Source organism: Antechinus flavipes, chromosome 5 (assembly GCF_016432865.1).
Source record: "Antechinus flavipes isolate AdamAnt ecotype Samford, QLD, Australia chromosome 5, AdamAnt_v2, whole genome shotgun sequence".
NCBI lineage: Eukaryota > Metazoa > Chordata > Mammalia > Dasyuromorphia > Dasyuridae > Antechinus > Antechinus flavipes.
Window position 1 is genome coordinate 202,027,977 of NC_067402.1, and position 22,786 is coordinate 202,050,762.

A 22,786-nucleotide genomic window follows, 5' to 3' on the forward strand; every position below is an offset into this window, starting at 1 on the left:
GGTTTCTTCACTACATCATACTGTTTATCAATACATTCCTGTATTAGTAAGTCTGCTAAAGCCTTTATACTAAAATACTTGTTTCTTCCATTGTCCTGAATTTAGGATTACCAGGGTAGGCAAGGGAAAATGTATGTCAGTTTTCAGAAGATAATTTATTGAGAGAAAGTGATTTTAAATCTGTAATTTTTCTCTAGCACTCTACTTAAAGTTAATTGTTCCTTTTTATGCGGTCTGATTTCTGAGAACATGAGATAATTAATTTTTTTCCTACAAATACTAGTTAATTATAGTGGATATAATCTTTATCAATACAGTCTTTTGTGGGAAATCAGGCCTCAAAAAGAAAAAAAAAATTATCCAAGCAGATGCTCCAAATGCTTTATATACAAAATTCATTTCTGACACTACAGTTCTATCAATCAAACATGTTCACAGAAGTTGAATTACAGAATGGACATATGAAATGCCCTAGGAAGGAAAACATTAATTTTGAATTTTGTTTTTAAAAAAATTTAATTTAAACCACTTTGCTTTAAAAGCATTTTGGACATTAACAAGTAACTGTACAAATGCAATTAATCAGCCTCTGTAGGTCTTGCTTTCCTTGTACAAAAAAAAAAAGACCTGGTGCTAAATGATTTATAAGGTTTTTTCCACCTCTAAAATGCTATAATTTTAAGTAACCAATTTGAAATTTTGGATTTCACATCTCTCTTCTGAAGAGGCTGTAGCAGTCTACAGCCGAAACAGGATATACACAATGTACCCCCCCCCCAAAAAAAAAAAGCTGCTTTGAGAATGAATGTGCGTGTGATTATAAAAGAAAAAGAGAAAGAGGGGAAAAAAAAAAACAAGTATTTAGGAAAATTTTCTTAAATGATGGATTATCCAATGGCTGACAATCTAAAAATTAAGCCCAAAGTAAAATATGACCAACATGTTTATCCCCAAAGGAACCTTTTAGAGCCACATCATAGTATCAATTTATGTTTGATTATAACAATTTTATATATATATATAATTTTTTTGGGGGGGGGGGCTGAGGCAATGGGGTTAAGTGACTTGCCCAGGGTCACACAGCTAGAAAATGTTAAGTGTTTGAGACCACATTTGAACTCAGGTCCTCCTGACTTCAGGGCTGGTGCTGTACCACTTAGCTGTCCCCAACAATTTACTGTTTCTAATAATAATAGGCTACCACTTATATAGCGACTTAACATTTGCAAAGCCTTTTAATACAGTATATCATTTAGTTTTCAAAACAACAGTGGAGTAGGTACTATTACTATCCCTGTTTTACAGATAAGGAAACTGATTAGCTACCTGAGTACTTTATAATAATAATCTTATACTATAAATTCATCAAAACTGGAATAGGCATTTTAACAAATTGATTTTACAAACTTTTTTTTGTTCAATCCTATAATTTCATCCACTCAGGAAATTTCCAGTAAGGAACTCCCTTCAAAATCTAGAGCATTAATTTCTATGTAATTTAAAGTCTAATACAGCATACTGAGACATTAAAAAATTAAATGACTTACCCATAAGTAATTTGAAATCAAGTATATACTTCATTCTTTATCAATAAATGAGAAAATCAACAAGCTTTTCTTGTTTTTTTTTCACCAAGCAATTATTAAACACTCACTATAGAGGAGGCACTATGCTAAGTCCTTAAGATACAAAGAAAAGAAATAAAAATAAAAATAATGCCTACCTTCAATGAACTTAAATTCTGGGGATAGTAAGACATACTTCCAAAGGTGATTATAAGAAAAAAATGAGATTACAATTGTAAAGAGCTTAATAGTGCCTAATACAAATAGGTGCTAGATAATGGCTAGCAATGATGACTATCATAATTATCATTACCATTAATAAGTACTACTAAGATTATACATACATACATATACATATATACATATGTACATACATGTATACATATGTATACACACACACACACATACAGGCACAGATTATCCCGAAAGTCTTGGTACAGTTTTAATTCTTAATAGCTTAAAACAGCACTAAAACTTTAAAATTTTAATAATTTAAAACGTCTAAGAATTCTGGGACAGATTAGATACAAGATACATGTAAGTGCCTTTATTTTTTATAATTTAATGATTTATTTATTTAAAAGAATCCCAATGATCTTTTAAAAACTCTGCTCCTGCAACTATATCCTTTATCATAATGTGGATCTATTCCGAAAGATCAGAATCTTAAACCATTTTCCTTAGCACCAAACAATGAATGGAATCAAGTTAGTTTTATATAGAAGTTGCTTTCTAAACAGGTAACTAGAGAAAACTCTGGTTTAAAATATGTAATGATATGCCTTAATTTTCTCTGGAAACAACAAGCTATTGCTATTTCTTCAAATCCAATTCATACAATCATTAATATAATTCTGATATGGTATAGTTTCTGTTTAAAATATATGCATATCCATACACATACGACATACATGGTAGTTTCTAGGGAAAAAAATATATAAGAAGTTGGGTTAATAAATCTGAGAGAAGGAATCCCTGGCCAAGTACTACCTCAAATTACAGCACATTATCTCTTTGTGTTTTAGGAATATCTCCTTAGGTTCCATTTTCTATTTTGTTGTTGTTTTCAACCCCAATGGTGTCTTTCTCTTTCTAGATTGTTTGTCCTTTTTCTCTACAAGATAACTTAATTTTGTTATTTGTACTTTCCTTTGTAGCTGTGTTTATTAGAGATGGATTAGATTAGATTAGAGTTAGAACTATTGAAGGGATTTTTCTTTTAATTCTTGAATGTTAAAGTTGGAGATACCATATAGAAATTGATGCCATATAACATAACTATTTTGTGTTTCTACAGTCTGGAGTATTTGCAGACAGCATAATCAGCTTGTTTATATTTTGTTTTGTTTTTTCTAAGAGTGTTTCAAATGCCTCTCTTTTAGTGAAGGTGTCATTTTTCACTGATGATTATGCTCATTTTTCCAGAATATCTCATCTAGTATTTAATCTTGGGATCCTTTATAGAACATATTATTCCCTCTTGCAATTATCTGGTGGCTGCAGGATAGTCTTCTGAGAGTCAAATTTCCTTTCCTTTATAAGAGGTCTGTTTCCTGGTCTTGTACATAATTTATTGATATGTCTTGGAGTGTGCCATATTGGATTATCCCCCATTAAAAATCTGTGGATTCTTTTGATTGTCACATTGTTTTCTGCATTCAGAAGTTCTGGGCAGCCTTTTTGGAGTATAGCATACATTACAGTGTTCAAGTTCTTTGATTCGTCATGTTCTTCTGGGGCACCTAAAATCATTAAATTGTCTCTACAATGTTTTACTTGTATAAAGATTATGTGCTCTTTTAATGTTACTGCTTTGGGCTTCACTTTTGTATATTTGTAGTCCCAGCTAATTGCTCTTTTTTGCTTCTTTGGAGAAACATGCCACCAAAAATATAAATTTTCCAATTCTGTCAATTACTTCTAATATGCAGGCCACAAATTTTGTTTTTCATATTCAGGAATAACTTGCTGTTGTTCTATGATCTTCTGGGAATCCATAGAGTCCTCGGCTTCATCAAATTTCCTTAGACTCCTTTTTATGTTATGTTTAGCCATTTTATCTTCTGTATTAATTTTTTCTTGATTTTTTTAGTCTATGTATTCAAGGTTTTAACTGAATTTTATTCTTTGAGGTTTTTGGTAATTACAGGGGTTTTTCTTTACATTCCCTTACTGACTACTATTCTCCTTCCTGTTTGATGGCAGAAGAGCTGTCTCTGCAGTCTCCCAGCAAGGGAAGTCCATTTTTCATCATCTTGAGTGTCTGTCACAAGTGACTTCTGGGGACACAACTGAAGCCAGTTGGCTATCAGTCTCCTTTTCTTTGGACCTGATGCAACCCTGATACATGTTGGCACTCAGCCCCAGTTTTTTTTTTTCTTTAAAATATCTATCTTGGTACTGTTAGAATGGCATGCTATGGCAAGCAAAGCTTAACTTCACTTTCCTCTACTTCTACCTCCTCTGTGTGGAAGATTTGGGGTAGGCAAAATACTGCTGTCCGCTGTTTGCTGTCACAGAAGGGTATGTGACAGACACTGCAGCACCAGCAAAGCAATATCTACCTGCATCCTAGGAGCCAAGTCCATGGGTCATCAGCCTACCTCCAGACCATTGGGGCTGTTAGAGGGGAATACTGAGTGACATTCTCCAGTGGAAAGTCGCCACCTTCTATAGATCTCTATCGAGACCTCTCAGGTTATTTTACTTACACATAATTTTTACTTTCTGGAGTTTTAAGAGTTTGAGAAAATTAAGAGAAAATGTTTAATCCTCTCATCACGTGATCTAGAAGTCCAAATCACATAAGGTCCTTGATTAATAAGACTAGTGGATTCCAATGTGATATTCTCTTTAGGATATGATTAAAAATATATATTTATTATAAATCTTCTTGCTCACTTTGTGTCAATAACTACATGTAGGGCCAATGGGACGTTCAACATGGAGAAGATACGTAGAGAAATAATGTAAGCAAAGGCACCACAGTAGAAACTAATACTTCACTACCAGCCCTCAAAGTCTGTGCTCTGAAATAGGTTAGCTATTTGTTTGCTGTTGCTAGAGTTTCTTCTAGAAAACCCTGCACTGGCCATTACCACATCTTCTTCACTGAAGTTTCCAAGGAGAAAAGTTTCATAGAGGCAAAGGGACTCCAGATTAACTAACCATTTAGATGTTTGAGAATGTTTTAGAAGTGTAGGTGAAGAGAAAAGATTCAGAAGAGAGGTATACTATGTATATGTAATGTAAGCAATAACCAAATGCCTCCTTGGATCATCTCTCTAGTAATGTTGGGAACTATCTCCTGGTCCCTTCCATTCTTATCCTCAGTACTCCATTTTGGATGTTGTAATATTATTAACTTCCTTATTTCTGGTCTTGATTGCTTTTGAGACTATATATATATTTCTCCCTGAACTTTATTTTGTTTATCTTTAAAATAAGGAAGTCAGTTAAAACAACATTTAAATTTCCTTTAGATTAAACGACTCTATGGATATGGGTCAACAAACATTTAAATCTAAACAAGTTCAGATCTTGAGATTAGCTTTATAAATTTGTAAAGCCGTCTGCTGATGCAACAATAATAGAAATCCAGAATTATCATAGTGTTAAAAGAGATCTTAAAGGTAATCTTGTCCAACCTCCAATGATTATAGAACTCCTTAGTGAAAAGTAATCCAGTCTCTGTTTCAAAACTGGAGCAGTATATTAGTAATTGTTTTTCATATTGAACAAAATCTGCCTTCCTTTTTTCTCCTATTTATTAGTCTTAATTCTGTCCTCGAGAATTACAAGCATTCAAGAGAAGAGATTTGGGTTGCATTTTTTGGTACCATATTCGGCCATGACTAGATGTGGCTTTTCTTCAATTCTGCTCTAAAGTGAAAACTGAATATAACATGTAGAGATTGATGCCATGTGACATGAACTCTCTCAGCTTCTTTCTTCTATTCTTCAAAAGTCAGCATAATCAGTTACCCTCTCTGCCTCTTCAAATCACAAAGGAGAGATCTTTACTCCTCACTAAGTTCAAAGCTTCTACTTCCATCACCACCCTATTCCTCTTTCACCTCTTACAGGCTCTCTCCAACTGTAATCTCTCTGTTCTCTTTTGAACCTTTAATTTTCCCCTTATCACTGGCCTCTTCAACAACTAAATATTCTTTCTTCATTTCATTTCTGAGAACTGCCCTAATTATCATTCTATTTTTCTAGGTGCTTACACTCAATACCTAAATCCCTTTTCTTTACATGAGTATGCCCTCAAATTCTGTTCTTAAACCTTTTCCTGCTAAGTTTCCTTGTGAACAATCTCACTCAATTCTTTGTATTCAAAACATCTATGTATATGATCTTAAGTCTTTATTTCCAACTCTGACATCTTTCTAAGCACACACGACCAACTATCTCAAAGGGCACAATCTAAATGTTTCATTAGCATTTCAAAATCAAGTCCACAATCTGGCTGCTTATCTCCTCTAAACCAGCTTATCATTGTGACTCTACTATTCTTTTTCACTTAGGCTTTTAAAATGTACATAAGACTGTCTTTGACTCTCCCTAACCACTCATTTTAATAGAGACAAAGTCCTAGAGATGTCAACTACATCAGTTTCTTCCTCTATATTCTCACTGAAAGCAACTTATTAAAGCGAATCACCACCACCTTAGCAAGTATTAGGTGTTCACCTCTATACTCTATATTCCAATCCATTCCTCATTCCATTGTCAAGATAATATTCCTTTCCTTATTAACTTCTATTAGCTCAAAAATCTTGAGTAAATCTCTACTATTTGACAAGTAAATAGCAAACTCCTTCATCTGACATGCAATACCTTCCATATTCTTGCACTAGCTTTCCTTTCCAACTTGATTTAACAATGATGTGTTCTATAGCCTCTCTAGTTTAGAAAATATTTTAATATATCCAAATGAGTACGACCTATAATTTCCCATTTTAGTATCTCTGCAGACATTATTTCCCTATATCAAGAATGCATTCTCTTCCGCCTCTATACTTTAAAAATTCCTACTTATCTTCTAAAGCATTACTTTCCTCCAGCCTTTCCTCCATCAGTAATGATCTTCCTCAAACCCTGTTGACTTTGCTGTATTTAAGAGTTATGCAATTTTGTGTATTATGGTTATCAAGCTATAAATTCAATGAGAGCAGGGACCAATATTTAAATTAACAATGTATTTCTCCCAGCACTTAGAATGGTACTTTTAATGGCACTTTTAAATATCCATTTAAATAAAGGAATATTCAAATCAAACCTAAGAAAGACTAGAAAATATACAAATATTAGAAAATGATCATATAGGATTATAGGAAATAAAAGGTATCTTTATAATATGTAAAAGATTAATGCTAGTGCTTACATTCTGAAAATCTAGGACATTGTATCATACTGAGAATAACCAAAATAATTGGAATAGTTTAGTCATTTAAAAAAAGAATACTTGGAAAGAAAAGCATAATATAATTTCAGGAATTTTTTTTGGAGGGTGGCAGGAAGATGAGGAAATGTGAACACTTAAGACTTAGGGTAACAGCATGAGAGGGGACAGGGTCTGTTTCTAAAAAGGAAGAATAGTAAAGAGAGTCAAGGTACAAGGTCATATATACCAAAGGATGATAGTATGCCTTCTACAAAACTCCATAAAGAGTTTCAAAGCTCACTGATATTAAAGAAAAAGTGAGTGTATTTCACAATGAAAAAACAAAATTCCCAAACCAATTTCTCTCTGATGTCTTTAAGTCTTTACTTACCCCAACCCAAGTCTCATGGGGACAATTTTACTAGCTCTTTCTCACTGACTCTAATGACCCTTACTCCTCCCCCATGCACCCACCCCAAAAGAAAGAATTATATATCCTGTTGCTCAGCAGGCCCAAGAAAAAACTAGCAAACTAAGGAAAGCATTAAGATCAAGGTCTATAAACACAAGAAACATTCAGCTCAAATGTGCAGAGCAATAGTAGGAGCTGAGCAAACCCAGAGGATGAGAGATATAAATCCAATCCCCATCCAAATTTAAAATCAAAAACCTTACTTCTAGAAGCCAGAGGTTAAGCTTCCTCCTCCAGAAGTCTGGCTCTGTCCTAGAAGTGAGAGGACAGCATGTGCAAGATCCCGTTAGTAAAAAGATGATCGATATCCCAAGTGAATGACTCCAGGATATAATCAAATAAGAAAGCACACTTTTCTAGTAGAAAAAGAATTTCTTGCCAAAAATAATCTATCTTCTTTGCCAATAATATACTCAAACAACTTTTACAAACTATGATTTGGTGTCCTGAATTCAGACTTCTGCAGTAATAAAAGAAAATAGCTACTTTGTAAGCCTTTCCCAATTATCCATTCATCATTACATCAAAAACAGTCCTCTTGTTTTCCTCAGGTCTCCTCAGTCTAACTCCTAAAAAACTGATCAATTAAGTAAACTTAGCTTTCTATCCAGTTTTATGTTGTAGTTTTTGAATCATGCTCAGTCAACAGAAGATGGTAAAAGACAACCTACATCTCTTAATTCTGGTCCCAGTTTCTAGAAGAATACTACTAACAAAAATAGAATTTGCAAAAGCTTCTAAACTTATGATTCCAAGTATATATTCCCGTATTTAGTTGAAAAGTATATTATTCTATTACCTCTTGATCATTTTCTGTATGAATTTTGTATGTGTAGTATGGGAGAGGAGGATAGAGAGAAAAGAGATAATCCTAAAAACTAATGAAACTATTAAGATATGAAGAGATTGTAATTTGTACCAGCAAAGAGGAAACTTAAGATTAAAAAAAAAAACAATAGATGTTTTAGAAATAAGAGAAAGGTACATTTATTTGAATGCATTGGAGCCTTACTATAATGCTTTTAGATAAGACAGAAGAAACAAAGTTTTGTTTTTGTTTTATAGTTTTGTTTTGTTTTGTTTTATTGATAGTTCACAGGATTTAAAATAAAATGTAAGGATGATATCCAAACAAAACTACTTTATATCAAATTCTACCCTATGATTTCTATAAATGCAAGAACAATATTCCAATACATGGATAATCTTTAACTACAAAGATTCCAACATTTTGTTCTAAAATTTCTGTACAGAGTTGGTTATTTGGAATTATGAAAATGCTTATTAGCTCATGAAAATGTAGTAAGCAATGGTTATATTCCTAGGGTCTGCAAAAGCTTTTATTTAACCTACAGCAATTGAAATAGAATACATTTCCATGAGAAAAAAGCACTGTGATAATACTAACAAACACTGTTTTACACAAAAAAAGTAAATTTAAAATTAAGTAGTATAATCCTGTGACACACTCATGCTTAAGGTTCAGACTTTCGTATACTTCCTATTAAGTCCACTGTAGACACTACTAGTTTACTAACTTATTACTGGCTTCCCCACCCTGGGAGAGGTCATCTTCAACCAAAAACTCTTGTTCTATACAATAGTTGATCCATTTGGAGCTTCAGCTACACTTTTTCTAACTCTAATTTGCTCCAAATTCCATGATCTCTTTTTGGGGCCATTAGAAGGAAAAAATGGGAATCATGAGTAAGTTCTCTCTGATGCCCCCAATTCTTTTGTATATTAAATCCTTCTCCCATATCACCACTCAAAAATGAAGGAAAGAGAGTCAAATGAAGTTACCTGTCTTGAGGAGGATTAAATGAGACAATTGTTCTTAATATTCACCCAAGGAAAAAGGACTGTGAAAGAAACAAGATGGCTCAACAAAGCACAGGCTAGTATCGAGCATGTAAAAGGAAGGAAACACAAGGGAAACAGATAGCTACATGGTGGAGAGAAGAAGAGAAAGGAAAAGAAAAGGTCAAGCTGGTTGCTCCATTCTGAGTAGGGAAATTATGCTACCTCCAAAAGGAAACAACAGTAAGGGAACTGATCCCTGGTACAGCTTCAAGAAGAAACTAGGAGGAAAATTAGGATACTAATGCACTGTTGATGAAGTTGTGAACTGACACAACCATTCTAGAGAGCAATCTGGAATAGGCCCAAAGCAATCTGTGCATATCCTTTGATCCAGCAGTATTACTACTGAGCTTATATCTAAAAGAGATCTTAAAGGAGGGAAAGGAACCCACTTGTGCAAAAATGTTTGTGGCAGCCCTCTTTGTAGGGCAAGAAATTGAAAACTGAATGGATGCCCATCAATTGGGGAATGACTGAATAAGTTATGGTATATGAATGTTATGTTATTCTATAAGAAACGATCAGAAGGATAATTTCAGGAAAGCCTGGATTTACAAAAACTGATGCTGAGTGAAGTAAGCAGAACCAGAAGAATATTGTACACAGTAACAACAAGTCTGTGTGAAGATCAACTATGACACTTAGCTCTTCTCAGTAATACAGTGATCTAAGACAATTCCAATGAATCTGAAATAGAAAATGACATCAGCATCCAAAGAGAGACCAATGGAAATTGAATGCGGATCAAAGCCTCTTATTTTCATCTTATTTTTTGTTTTGTTTTGTTTTTTCTTTCTTGTAGTTTCTCCCTTTTGTTCTGATTTTTCTTTCACAACATAATTAATGAAAGTATTGTTTACAACCTGTATCAGATTGCTTGTTGTCTTGATGAGGGAGAATATAAGGAAAGCTATTAAGAAAAAGAAAATATGGAATTCTAAATCTTACAAAAAACAATAATCAAAACTATTTTTGCATATAATTAGAAAATACTATTAATCACAAACAAATAAATAAGGAAGTAGTAAGCAGAGTTCAAAGAAAGTCCTGTGAACAGTGATACTCAAGGATCAGAGGGGATGCATGTTCTATAAACCCCAAAACTACCCAAAGAAGAGAAGCACAGTAAATTTTGGTATGGCATTCATATGCATATTTGAATTGGAGCACTGATATAATGGAATAATAATATATAATTACAAAACCTAGGTTGCCCAGCTCTGCTATTCCCTCAATGTATTATCTTGTGCAAGAAAATAACTTTCTTTCTGTGCTTCAGTTTCCTCATCTAAAAAAGTTGTATTAGCTTATGGGATGGTTTTGAGGATCAAGTGAAATGTTATATTCTAAAGTGCTACAATAATATAAACTATTATCATAAAATTTCACTAAGCTCAGTACTGTTAGCATACTATATGATACAAAAAACAGAACATGTACTTAAAAATCTTCATGCAACATATATTAATGCACTGTTTATGCTCTTATAACATTTTTTTAACTGATATTGTTTACCTGACACACTGTGCTGCTGGTAATTATAGGAAGATGGAATTGCACCAATAGGAAGTTGAGGCTTTGGATTGCCTGGCGGTACCTCATCATCATCCTCCCCAAAGTGATGAACTTTCTCGTACTTTTCTAAATAACTGAAATGAAAAAAGAAACAGTTAAGATTCTGAACATTTCTAGCATTTTATTTGTTTAGTTCCTTTACCATAGTTTCTGTTCTTCTCATCATCAATTCTATCCCCAAATAACAGAACTAAAGCTTTCTATATTACCAGAAGGAAAAATGTGGCATAAAAATGGCAACTAGTAAAATAATTTTAAAATATCCTTCCCCCCCCCAATTTTTAAACAGTGAGGCAAGAGAACAATGAAGACTAAAAATACTACCATGTATATAAAAATTGGGACATTTAATAGTTCCATATATTTTGAATATGTATTGCATCAATAGATCATAATGACAAATATAAAATCTCAAAAAAGGAAATATAAACTTCATATACATTTTATATAGTCTGGTTATATTATTAAACTATAATTATTAACCCACTGAATAGAGTGACCTGAAATTTTCTGTATAAAAAATTTTGGTTTAGAACTATGCTCATCATATAGATGACTCTTTTCCCCACTGCTATTAAGAAACAAATTTCCCCATATGCCACTTTAACAAGTTCTGGAGAGTATAGTCCTATTCCACAAACCATCATTATCTATGATTTTTAGCACATTTGTAATTAATGAAACCAGAGGACAGACAAGAGGATATTGTCTTTGTATCCACTGATAAGATGAAATGGGGAAAGGTTAACTGCCATTATAATAGGTATGGAAATATAGGGAAATTTTACTATCAGCTTATAAAAATAATATTGACACTAGCAAATAATATAGTTAAAAACTAGAGATAGTTAAAGGTGGTCCAAAAAACCAAAAAGCAAAATATCTGTTTATGTTCTCTTTGTATAAACATGCCATGAAGAACATTAAAAAACAAGAATAGTTCTTGTCAACTCTGGAGAATTTTCAAAGAAGTGTTGAAAAGGTATCCATTTTTGATGAAAAGTTAAAAGCTGATAAAGGCATGGTATGACAGGGAAATGAAAGATTAAGGATCAACTTTTAAAAGAAGAAGAGCCTAATGCCCCCAAATGGGCCCCATTTGGCTTTTTTCTATTCTGTTCAGAATTTTACTCTAAGATCAAACCTATAAATATAGGACATTTCTTTGGGGGTACTAGAAAAAAAAGAATTTAATGAAAAGTAAAGTTTGAGTGTTAACATAACGTTATGAATAGGAATGGCTATTGTATTTTGTCAAAAGCTTAAAATCTTATGATTTCTGATGATTTGTTATTGGTCAGTTTTGATGATAGTTTACATGATACTGAACCAGTTCTCCATTACTGGGATAAATCCCACCTGATCATACTGTATAATTCTTGTTATATATTACTTTAATCTCCTTGCTACAATTTCATTTAAAATTTTTGCATCATTTTATTTTGCTTCTCTCTTTTTTTTTAACCTGCTTTGATTTGATTTCTCTTGTGTGGCAAGGTAATTGTATAAATATGTATGCATATATTAGATTTAACATATATTTCTACCATGTTTAGTATATATTGAACTACTTGCCCCTTAGGGGAGGGCATAGGGAAAAGGGGGGTGGGAGGGAGAATTGAAACACAAGGTTTTGCAAGGGCTAATGTTGAAGGATTGTCCATGCATATATTCTGAAAAATAAAAAGCTTTAAGAAAAAAAATGCATCAATATTCACTAGGAAAATTGGTCTATAGTTTTCTTTAATATCGTTTTTTGTGTGTGTGTGTGTCGTTATTTGTGTCGTTAAAATTATTTGGTAATACTTCTCCTTAATCTATCTTTCCAAATAGTTTATATAGTATTAGAATTAGTTGTTCTTTAAATCTGGCCTTGGGGAATTTTTCTTAGGGAATTCATTCATGGTTTGTTCAATTTACTTTTTAAAAATGGTGTTATTTAAATATTCTGTTAACCTGGACAATTTCTATTTTTTAATACATTCATCCATTTCACTTAAATTATCCAACTTTGTGACATACAGTGGAGCAAAATAGCTCCTAATTATCACTTTAATTTCTTCTACATTTAGTAGTAAACTCAACTTTTTCATTTTTGAATATTAGCAATTGGATTTTCTTCTTTTTATAAACCAAATTAACCAAAGGTTTATCTATTTTATTGGATTTTTTTCATAAACCAGGTTTTCTTACTTTCATTTTCCTTAATCTCTCCTTTGATTTTTATGATTTCCAATTTGGAGTTTAATTGAAATTTTTTAATTCATTCCTTTTTCAAATATTTCTTTTGCACACCCAATTCATTGATTTGTTTTGCCTCTATTTTATTGATATAAGCATTTAAAAATATAAATTTTTCCTTAATAACTGTTTTGTCTGGATACCATGAATTTTGCTATGTTGTCTCATTGTTATCATTCCCTTTAATCAAAACTATTTTTCTATGATTTGTTATCTGACCTACTCACCCATTCCTTAGAATTATATAATGGCTAATTAATTTTTAATCAATACTTCCTCAGCTCTTTATGGAATGTAATTTTGTGCATTATGGTCTACTAAAAATGATGTATTTAATATTTGGTTTTTTTGCATTTCATTTGAGACATTTTTAGGTCCTGATACAAGCTCATTTTTTGGTTAGGTGCCATGGTAGGTGCTACATAAAAGGTATATTCCTTTCTATCTTCATTTAATTTTTTCCAGAATTCTACTGAATCTAACCATTCTAAAATTCTATTCTTTAACTTCTTCCTTCTTTATTTTGTGATTAGATTTATTGGGTTCTGAAAGGGAAAAGCTGAGGTCCCACATGTCTATTTTCTTCAGTAATTCAATTAATGTCTACGTTAAAAATTTGGATGATATATCATTTGGTGCAAATATGTTTAGTAATGATATTACTTCCTTGTCCATAGCAAGATGTAGTTTCCTTCCTTAATGTTTTTTCTTTTTTTCTCTCATTTGATTTTACTTGGGAGGATTTTTGATGTTTCATGGAGTCATTGACTTCCACTTGCCCACTTCTAATTTTGAAGGATTTTCTTCAGTGAACTTTTATACCTCCTTTTTCATTTGATCAATTGTACTTTTTACGAAATTGTTTTCTTCAATGACTTTTTTGCACAACTATTTTCCTTTGGAGGGGGGTTCTCTTTATCAAACTGTTGACTCTTTCACAATTGTTTATATCACCCTCATTTGATTGTTAAAATCCTTTTTCAGCTCTCTAGTTTTTTTGGATCCTGATAGCCAATTCACATTTTCCTTTGAGGTTTTGCATGCAGCTTTTTTTTGACACTGCTGTCCTTTTCTGAGTTTATGTATATCTCAGCTGTCAATATGCCTTTCTGTGATCAAGTTTTCATGCTTTTGGTTGTTTTTCCTTAATTTTTCAGCCTCTTTCTTGATTTTTAATTTTATAGTATAGGCTTTGCTCCTGGGGTAGAAGGGTAGAATCCTAAGCTTAAAGTTTTTCATGCTGCTGTTTTGAAAGCTAGTAAAGAAGATCTTTTAGTTTTTCCAAGGTGGCTGTGATCAAAGGAGAGGAATGTTTACTCAAGTACTGGCCTGTATTCGAGTCTGTGAGTAACTACAAGCACTCTTTTCTGCCCTGAAACTGTGACCAGGATCCCAGCTTTCCCATGCCTGCAGGCTCTGCTTTGTTGGTAATATTCCTCCTAGTCTTGAGGTTGTGATTCAGATCCCTTTCAGGTAATTCAACAGTTGTTGGGCTCCCTTTTATGTCTCTGAGTTATTATTCACATCATGCCCCTTAAATGTAATCTCAGTCTCTCCTCCCTTTCCCTCTCCCCTCTCCCCGCTGAAGGTAAGGTTGTATCTCTATCTCTGTGTGTGTCTCTCTGGCTTAATTAGTTCGCTGGGGCACACTTGCAAAAAAATTCATCAGATTCTCTGATCTATGTAGCCAGCCTCACTCTCCTGAACACCAAAACTCTACCAATAACTGTTTATTAGACATTTAAGACTGGATGTCCAGGCTTTTCACCAAACTCTTCTCTCTATGGAACTTAACCTACTTCTGTCAAGAGTTTTCAACCTCAGCATTATTCGCTACTCACTCTCCTTCACCCCCACACACATCCAATCAATTTCCAGTTCTTCTTCCTATAGCTTAAAGGATCTTAGATATATAGACTCAAGGTATATATTTCAAAGAAAATGGTAGAATATCTACTTTATATATGACACCATACTATAGGAAATTTAAATACATTTTAATGAAATCAAAGAGACTCAATATGATGTAGTGCCTAAAGAACCAGCACTGAAGTTAGAAAGTTAAAAGTTCAAATTTCATCAATGACATATTAAATATGAATACACTGAGCAATTTTATAAGAATCTAAGTAGAAAACCAAGCTAAAAAGCATTAGTACAGAGAATTCCCTCAGCTGAGAATTGTCTAAACCAATGAAATTACAAGTCTGAGCCACAGCTGATTTCTTTATGCTTAATAAAAAAAATTTTTAAAGGAAAAATTATTGAATGTCTGCTTTTAAATTTGTGTGCCCTGTCCTGTATAATTTGTCCATCACATCTTCATCATTGATTTTCTGGAATCTTGGTTGAACATTGTGTTGATCAGAGTTCCTAAATTATTCAGAATTATTCATTTATTTATTACAGTATTAGTGTTACAGTATGAATTATTTTCCTGGTTCTTCTCACTTCATTCTATATTCATTCTTAATCTTCCTGGTTTCTCTGAAACAGCCTTTTAATAGTATATTTCAGATTTCATTACATTTATGTCACAATTTGTTCAATCTTCCTCTCTCCTGAGATATGAATCCCTTGACTTCCTGCAAGTCCCACCTTTTGCAAGACATATTTCTAAACCCCTTTAATGGTACTGCCTTCCATCTGCGGATTATTTCTAATTTATCCTGCATATATTTGTTTATACATATATAAACATATATTTGCCTATTTTCTACCTTCGTTTAACATCAAGGTTTTTGTTGTTGTTTTTAACATTTCCTAATACTCTCAACACTTAGCACAGTTGACTCTAAGTGCTTCTTAACTGTTAAAAGTTAAGTTCCAGATTTCAATGAGTTTTGAATCCTGGATTCCCCCTCCTCTGGGGTTAGTGATCATAATTTCCTCTCTGTAGAAGCTAGGCACTTCTTACTTGAATTTTTCTCTTCCCAGGGAATGTGGTTAGAGCACCAAAGAAAGTGTCTCTTTTTTTTTTCTTGGAAGTAGTCACAACTCTTCCTAACTGGTCTGGATTGGGTTTGGAGCTGTTTTAATGAGCTCAGGATCTCCAAATAGTTCAGAGCTCTCTCACTGCCTTCAGGAAACTAGGATCGGAGTCCCAAAGTTTTCCTTCAGGATCCAAACTGTAGGTATCCCTACTCTTTAGGCACCTAGATACCAGGGAAAATTCTTTCCCTGGGGATAAGCTTGGGGGAATGAGATTGCAGTAGATATTGCTGAGGTCCAGCTCTTAACCTGGGGATTAAATTCTCTTATTTCCTTTCCTCAAGGGACCAGAAGGGAACAATTTAATTATGGACCTTGTCCTTCTCTTGCAGTGCTGAGCCAAAGGAAAAGTGCTTATACATATGTCCCCTAGGGCTGAGTCTTATGATGGTGGAAAATGTAAGTTTTGTAGTAATGAATGAGCTAGGATACCCCTGGTTCCTACTATTTTGTCATCTTGGTTAGTCTTCCTCTGACAGGGGTTACCAAAGATGATCTTATAATTGAGAAGCCCAGCTTCACTAAGGTTAGAAGGCTTATCACCAAATGATTAGATGATATATTAATCATAGCATCTCATAAAAAAAAATCACATGACAGATTTAGAAATGCAAAGTTGATTAGAGTGGTACAGGAGAAAACAGGTGACAAATGACTCCCCGAAAGTCACATATATAAGAAGTGACAGAGCTACAATTCAAAATCAGTATAACTGTCACAATGTGCCTTGACATGACAACTTACATGGGTCAACTGGATGATTTTCTATATAATGATATATGATAGTGTATTATTCTATGCAAACACTACCATACAAAAATAAGAGTGTATAACAACTTTATCACCAATTATAGATATTTGCAGATATATTAAAAGTATATTTTCACAAGAATACATTAAAATAAATTTCAGCTGTTAATCACTGCCTAGTCTAATATTAATCCAGAAAAGTTCCAGAAAATACATAGTAAGTATTCTCTCTCAATTGGGAGATCCTGGCTCATATATATCACTCTAGTTCTAGTATTAATGTTTCTAGGTTTCAGAACAGCTTTGTTTCAAATATCAATTGCTGATGGTTTTTTCCCATCAATAACTGTTTGCTCAGGATATACATTTTCCTTCTGAAACCTAGCTTGCAACCTCACTTTCCTTATGATTCCTGTGCATCTCTTTTTTGCACAAAGAAACAAACTACCTTTTACTACATATTATTTGGGATCTTAAGCTAACAAACACAAAATTAGAGATTGCCTCTCCTTATACTGCATGATTTACATGGGACTGGATAAAATCTTTGAATGTCTTATAAATCTCCTTTTAACTACCTCAGATTATTTACCCACTTCCTCTCCCAAATGTTACATTTAGTATACAATTGTTTTGGTTTTTTTTGGTAACCTTAGTAGAAGTATTTAGTATAAGTTTTTTTTAAAAGGTGCTTTTTTTTCCTTTAAAATTTATATTTTAAAATAATTAGAACAGAACAGTTTGCTAATGACAATTAAACATTTACTTAATGTTTAAAGTCTTGAATTATACATACTTGTATTCTGGGAGCTTTTAATCTTGTAGGGGAGACATGACGGTACCTTAAACATATATGTATGTATCTACATATATATCCATAACCACAAGCCATTCCTTGGCACATAAGTGGTCTCAGGATATGAACAAGTAGTTCTCTAAAGAAAAGCAAACAATTAACCAGCTCGCAAAGAATATTCTAAATCATTATAATAATAAAAGAAATAAAAATCAGTAATATAACTTTGGAAAGCAACAATCAAATATCCATACTCTTTGATCTAGAGATGCCACAGCGAGGCTTATACCCCAAGCAGACTAGTAATGAGAACAAATTTCACGTATCTAGCAAAATATTTATAGCATCACTTATGGCATAGCAAAGAATTGGAAAAAAAAGTATTTGCTCATGAAGTGGAGAATAGCCAAACAAACTGTGGTATGACTTTTCTGAAATACTGAGAAGCATCAATACATAATCTGATGGAGTGAAGCAAGGAAACAATACTGACACTACAACAACAAAACCATGAAAGGGAATGAAAATTAAAAAGAACAAACATGTCTCAGAGGAGAAATGAGAAGACATTCCCATTCTACCCCTTGGAAAAGGTAGGATGTTAATGCATTCTTTACATTGTATAGATTTTCAGACTTTTTGATTTATTTGTTTTTTCTCTTTCTCTTTTTTTTCTTTAAAAATATTCTTTTTTATGTGCAAGAGCTCTCTAGGAGTAGGAGAGAGAAATTCTGATGTTTAAAAAAATTTTTTACCAAGGATCTACATATACTACATACATATCAAAGAGCAAAAGAATTGGGTTTTGGCTGAAAATATCATACCTTGCAAAGTTAAGCATATCTTGAATGCTCCCCCCCTCAAAAAAAAAAAAGATATTCCATGAATTGCCAGACTTTCAGGATTTTGTTACCAAAAACCCAGAACTTCATAGAAAATTTGACATATAAGATCCAAGAGAATGAGATAAACACCAGACTAATTACAAAAGACTCAGTAAGGACAAACTATCTTATATTTTACATGTAAATATGTCAAGACTGTCATTAGTAATTGGGTAATTCAAAAGTAAGATTGGAGTAAAGCTAAGTATGATATTTTTAAAAGGTTTCCAAACCATGTAGGAAAAGGTAAAAAGAGTAATTATATACATATACAAAGGCATGCAAGAGGAAAAACTGACACAGAGAAATTAGATGAGGGAAGAGAGCTGGTAGTTCTGGAATCCTATTCTTATCCAGAATGGGTTAAAGAGGGAAATCAATTAATCAATCTAGAAGATCTAAAAGTCTTCTAAATTCAGAAAGAAATAAGAGGAAAGAACATGGGAGAGGATAAGGGATGGCTCAAGGGGGAATTAATAGCTTATGTAACAGGAGAGAAAGATAGAAGGTAGCAGGAAAGGAGACAGAGCAACAAGAAATAAGACACACACACACACACACACACATACACAAAACTATCAGGAATAGAATTTATTAAGTAAAAAAAAGTAAGGATAATAATCATAACCTCAGAATAAAATAATGTAATCCCTAAAAATTCTTTAGTCTGCCTCAGTTTCCTCATCTAGAAAATGGGGATCACAATAGCACTTACCTCCCAGGATGGCTGTGAGGTTGAAATACAATAATATTTCAAAGCAGTTAGCAAATTTTGAAGTGCTTGAAGATGTCCCTTCAATTGCCATAAAACTAGTATAAACTTTTCATTACTGTTCACCTAGCCTAAGACTATCTTCTTCTAAAGATTCTACTCATGTTAGCTTTCAGCCTCAATCCCAATTCATCTTTTGTAACTACACTTCTGGAAGGATCTTCCTTATGCATAATAGTCCCAAGATTACTTTTCAAGTACTGAATCACATACAAACTTTTTGGCATAGGTCAAATAATAAGGTCCTCCATAATCTACTTTTTACTTTTATTTAACCCTTCCACTGACTTTCAGCTCTAACCCAAACTAGAAATACTCATTTCCTTAACATAATCTGAATCATCCCATTTTTGTGCCTTTGTTTAAATTGTTTCCTATCCCAAGAATGCCCTTCTCAACCAGCAATCCCTTATAGACTAGGACTTTCAATTTCATGATTTTCTATTTTGTATTTTGTAATTAAACTATCTTTATTTGCATGTCCTAATGGGAGAGCACAACTCTGTACAGCTGGCCACATTGTTCGAATGCCAAATGTACACTTGCCCAAAAAATGATTTTATGGAGAATTCACACATGGCAAGAGCTCAAAAGGTGGTCAAAAAAAGCAATTCAAGGGCAATCTCAAGGTTTCTCTTAAGAAATTTAGAATTGATGGGATAGCATGGGAAACACTGACACAGGACTGCCCAGCATGGCGTGCCCTCATCTCAGAAGGTGCTGGACTCTATGAGCAAAGCAGAACTGAATTAGCTCAGAAAAAATGCTAAACACGCAAAGTTAAGAGAATCCCAAATGTTCATAGGGACTAATTGTATCCAAGCTATAGCAGAGCATTCCTAGCTTATATTGGTCTGATCAGCCCCAGTAATTCACACTGTAATTTGACTCTAATGTAGTGATGTCATTTTAGTTCTCTTTAAGAACAAAGGACAACAATCAAGGATTTCTGATTTCTATTTCCATTAATTAAAACTATCTCTATTGTATTTGCTTGTACTAATGTGAGCTTGCACCAATAAATTTTCTCTTCAAATTTATTGTGGATTTATCTGTCACAAAAGATTATTTCATCTTTTAAAATTAGTGGAAATAAAATTTAAGGCAATGAAATTTAAATTTGATTGCTGATAATGTCAAAAGATTTTTTTTTATTTCACTCTTGTAAGAAATAACAATGTTATTTCACTCTTGTAAGAAACTTGCAGCTTTGGACTTTTCCTGTGAATATGGCAATGAACCTCACTATACTTAACTAGACTGATCCTCAGATGACCAATCTATATTAGAAATCTTTTTATCTTGTTGGAAGAGTCTATACTCTGATAGCCTACCAAGAAAAGGAGAGGAATAAAATTCATTTCTAAACTCTTATCTTGAAAAATATTAGTCCAGAAAGAATTCTTAAAATATTGGCTGTTATCCTGAAAATAAAAACAAAAATCTGTAAGATAATCCAGAATTGAATATTATACTTACAAAAATAAATTATGTTGGAAAATAAAACAGATAATACATTTAAGTCTTATAGGTTTATTTTAGTTATTAAGTCTATATACAGGTGATGTTCAAATGAAGCAAACAGCCTAATAAAATAATTCATCTATGTCATCAGACCAAGCTGATTGACCTTGATAGTGGCAGATGAATGCCCAAATGAAGATTCAACTTGCCTTAGCAACCAGATCATGTCATTATGATTTATATCAGCTAATGTTTGATTTGTATACCTCTCTACCTGTGGTTGTGTAAAAATAAAAAAAAAGTTTTAAGAAGCCTTAACTTAAATTACACTCCTAAAGAACCCAAAATGCAGAAAGATATAACATTTTTAAATGATATGATCCAAGAATATATTTCATTTTTCTGATATTGTTTGCCCACTAAGATCATCTTTTTATTTCTACAGTGATTTTTTTCAGAGCTAAAGTTAGATGGGATAAAAGATCAAATACTGGACCAAGACTGAGGATGACTTATCTGTCTGAGCTAAAAGTTGGTCACAGACAACTTATCAGCATATCACTTCACCCTATTTGCCTCAGTTTCTTCATCTGTAAAATGAGCTAGAGGAGGAAATGGTAAAATACTCCAAACTTTTTGCCAAAAAAAACCCAAATAGAGCCATGAAGACACAAATGAGACAAGAATAAAATTCAATGTCAATTTGGGAATGAAGGAATTTTAACAAGGAGAAGGGGAAGAAGAGAAATACTGCTAAAATATGCCTATCAATAAGACAATTTTTACAATAAGCCCAGGAGAGGAGCATGAGAAGAAGAAATTCTACTTTCTAATAAATATATCCAGTAACTCTGTTCATAAGGTCTTAGGGGGTATAATTAATTAATCTGTTCTGAATTCTCTGCAAACTGACCTTCACCCATTAGTTGGTAAAAAGTGATTTGTATATTAATTCCTGTTTGCCTATCGCGTCTGGCTTGAATCCTACATAATTAATGATACTCTGAAAGCCACAACAAGTTTTGTCCAGGTTCTAAATATGTCCTAGTTATGGATTTACAATCACTAGAGGTTAAGATTTCATAAGCCAAACTTTCTAGTAACATCTTAACATAAGATGATCTAGCCCCATAAAGACTGCAACCTTTTTTTTTTCAAATCCTTGATTTTTACCAAATAAAAAGGAGTGTATCTTTTCTTTTTTTGACCTGAAAAGTCAAGCTCTTCAATCACAGGGTATGCATTTATTTTTAAATCAGTTTTATTCTATCATTCTCTCTTAACCTTAACCAATGCCTTTTGAAATCTTGTCATACGCTGCTTCATAGGTGCTGCTGATTGTGTCACTGTCTCTCTCCCTCCTCCTTTTCCCTCTAACCATGAAGGGTTGAGGTAGGTAGGTCAGGGGGGGAATGACCTAATTCATCCTGCTGTGAAGCACCATACTCAGAATTATACTTAACTCCATTCTTATCTGATTCTTCATCCTTTTCACCTAGTTTACTTGGCTCTCCCCCTCCTGCTCTTTCTTCTTATAACTTATATCATTTCCTAAAGCCAGTTGTATTAAATTATATGTATTAAGTATGTCTTTGGAAATTGAGTTAGGTCCATTTTCATTGTAGAATTGACATAGTTGCTCTCCTACTAATTTCCATTCCTCTAGATCCAGTTCTTTTTCCATAGAGAACCAAGAAGATGTGTTCTAAAAGTTCAATGATCTGCTCCCAAATTATAATCAAACCTTGGCTTTTCGTAAGTCTGAAAATGCTCTCTACACATTTTCCTTGAACTGGAAAAGAAGGCTGTTTTCTAAACATCTGTCCCATTTTAGATGAAATACTATTTTAGCCCTTTAACAAAGTTTCCTTGTCTGTTTTTTAATTTACTCTAATTTCTGGGTCGAGGAGATTTTTCCACTGACTCTAATTTCTGGGTCGAGGAGATTTTTCCACTGAAATCAGGATCAGAGACTTTTCCACTGAAATTAAGATCGGAGGCTTTTCCACTGAAATCAGGATCAT

General features: G+C 33.1%; 1 protein-coding gene across 1 annotated transcript in view; it reads right to left on the minus strand.

The window, feature by feature from the left end:
- Window positions 1-22,786, minus strand: part of ARID2 (AT-rich interaction domain 2) — a 198,538-nt gene that overhangs the window by 88,007 nt on the left and 87,745 nt on the right. The window contains exon 4 of the mRNA XM_052001767.1: window positions 10,805-10,938. Coding sequence (XP_051857727.1) covers window positions 10,805-10,938 — 134 coding nt within the window. The remainder of the gene's footprint in view (window positions 1-10,804; window positions 10,939-22,786) is intronic.